At 29.9% G+C, this 1,909-nt stretch overlaps 1 protein-coding gene across 1 annotated transcript; it reads right to left on the bottom strand.

Annotated features, from left to right (window-relative positions):
- Nucleotides 1-47: 47 nt before the first annotated feature.
- On the bottom strand, nt 48-1,670 carry Chro.40469 (hypothetical protein). The annotated part of the gene is made up of 1 exon (XM_659990.1): nt 48-1,670. The coding sequence occupies one exon, from the start codon at nt 1,668-1,670 to the stop codon at nt 48-50; it is 1,623 nt and encodes a 540-aa protein (XP_665082.1).
- Nucleotides 1,671-1,909: the final 239 nt, after the last annotated feature.

Below are 1,909 nucleotides of genomic sequence, written 5' to 3'. Positions count from 1 at the left end.
AATTTGAGGCTAAGTTTGGAGCAGAACCTAAATTCTTGGTTAATATTCTANCTAGTATCCACTGTTTTCCTATCTTCTAATTGATTGGATTCATCTTTCTTATTCTCACCTTCCTGATCATTGTTTTCTCTAAATGTTGGAGGGGAATCTCTTTGTGAAACCTGGTTTTCAGATGAATTAATGGGCTTACTTAATATACTTAAATTCACAGAATGGAAAACTAAATTATCATTCTTGTTGGCTTGTAACATAGAATTGTAAGCTTCTTGAGGTATTAAAAAGTTCTGGTTCTTTCTTAAATGTCTTATACAATTATCAGTTATTCTAAAATAATGATCAAAATCAAAATCTATACTTTTGTCTCCTCCAAATGGGGAACAAAAATATTCAGAAACAGTCCCAGCTCCTCCTGAATGAATAGTTAATTCTGGATTTTGATCTAAGTGAGCAAGAATTGAAGTTTTCAGGCATGAGATGTACTCTCTCACTCTTGCTAGAATTGTCTTATACGAAAGTTCATTCCTTGGTCTTCCTTGTTGTAATATTCCAGTAGCAATATCACTAATAGCTTTACAAAATGACCAGGTAAAAACTCCATGAATTATATTATAAGCTCCACCTCTAGATATTGGAATCTCTATTACACCTAATTTAGATTCTGTTTTAGATGAAAGTAATCCAGAACTATTAAATGATTGAGAATTAGGAGTAGAAATTGGGCCATTTGATAAACCCATTGAAGAATCTGTCACTTGAGTCTTTCTAGTAACTGATAACAAAGGTAATGAAGCTTCAGCAGCTATTTGACTCCATGGAGCAGCAGAAAAACAATATCCTTTACATGATAAAGATACATATTGTGTAGATTGAAGACTTGGATCTTTTAAGTTTTGTGTATTGCCAATTTGAACACAAGGAACATATCTTGGTCTTACAAGTCTATGAACCATTTGTTCTTCTTTAAATACTGATGAATTATATTGTGCTCTTTTAACTTTATTAGTAGCTGAAAGAAATGGCCAAATTCCTTTTGTCACTATACCTTTAATATACCACATACCATTCAAATTACCAGCTGGATCTAAAATAGTCTGACCTCCATTACAATCTAAAATTACATTCAATTGAGTTTCAGGAGGAACACATAATAATAATTCCTTAAGTTCACTGCAAAGTAATACATTATATTCATCTAAATCTGAACCATTTGAAGCTAAATATAATGTAGAATCTGCTGGAAGTAGTGCTTCATCATATCCTTCTCCTTCATATGATGTTAAAACATCTACTTGTACTCCATGTCCTGCAAAATAAAATACAAGAATATCACCAGCTTCTGCATCTCTAGTTAACCAATTTATTGCTGTTAAAATATTTCTTTTATTTGGATATATTCTGGAATCATGATGTTTTGTTGGTGGAATTTCATCTCTTGGCCAGTTATCATAGAATGAAATTGGTTCTTGAGAATCCACCAAAGTATCATAACCTCTATCTGGTTCACTATCAGTTAGAAAGATTATATCTGATGCATTGAAATCAAAGTGAGACATTAATGTCAAAGCCATTAACTTTGCATCATTTGCACAACCTCTTAAACTAATTCCTTCTGTTTCCACATAATTAATTCCAATAATGACTGCTTTTTTCTTAGGGATATGCCCATTCATTTTTTTTAATTTCCTATTAAAATAATTTTTGTAAATACGATAACATGTACATAAATATAAATCAATTAATATTTCTTTATTTCTTGTTTAAAAAATTTTTTTATATTTTTTTTTAATATAAGTTTTCCTGTAAGATATAATTTAGTCAAAATTGATTAATGTTAATTAGTAATAGTAATTTCCAAATTAAAATAAAATAAAAAACCAATTAGACTAGATCAACCATGTGTTAATTTTTC

Source organism: Cryptosporidium hominis (assembly GCF_000006425.1).
Source record: "Cryptosporidium hominis TU502 chromosome 4 CHRO014182, whole genome shotgun sequence".
Classification (NCBI taxonomy): Eukaryota; Apicomplexa; class Conoidasida; order Eucoccidiorida; family Cryptosporidiidae; genus Cryptosporidium; species Cryptosporidium hominis.
This window is presented reverse-complemented; position numbering and strand designations above follow the sequence as displayed.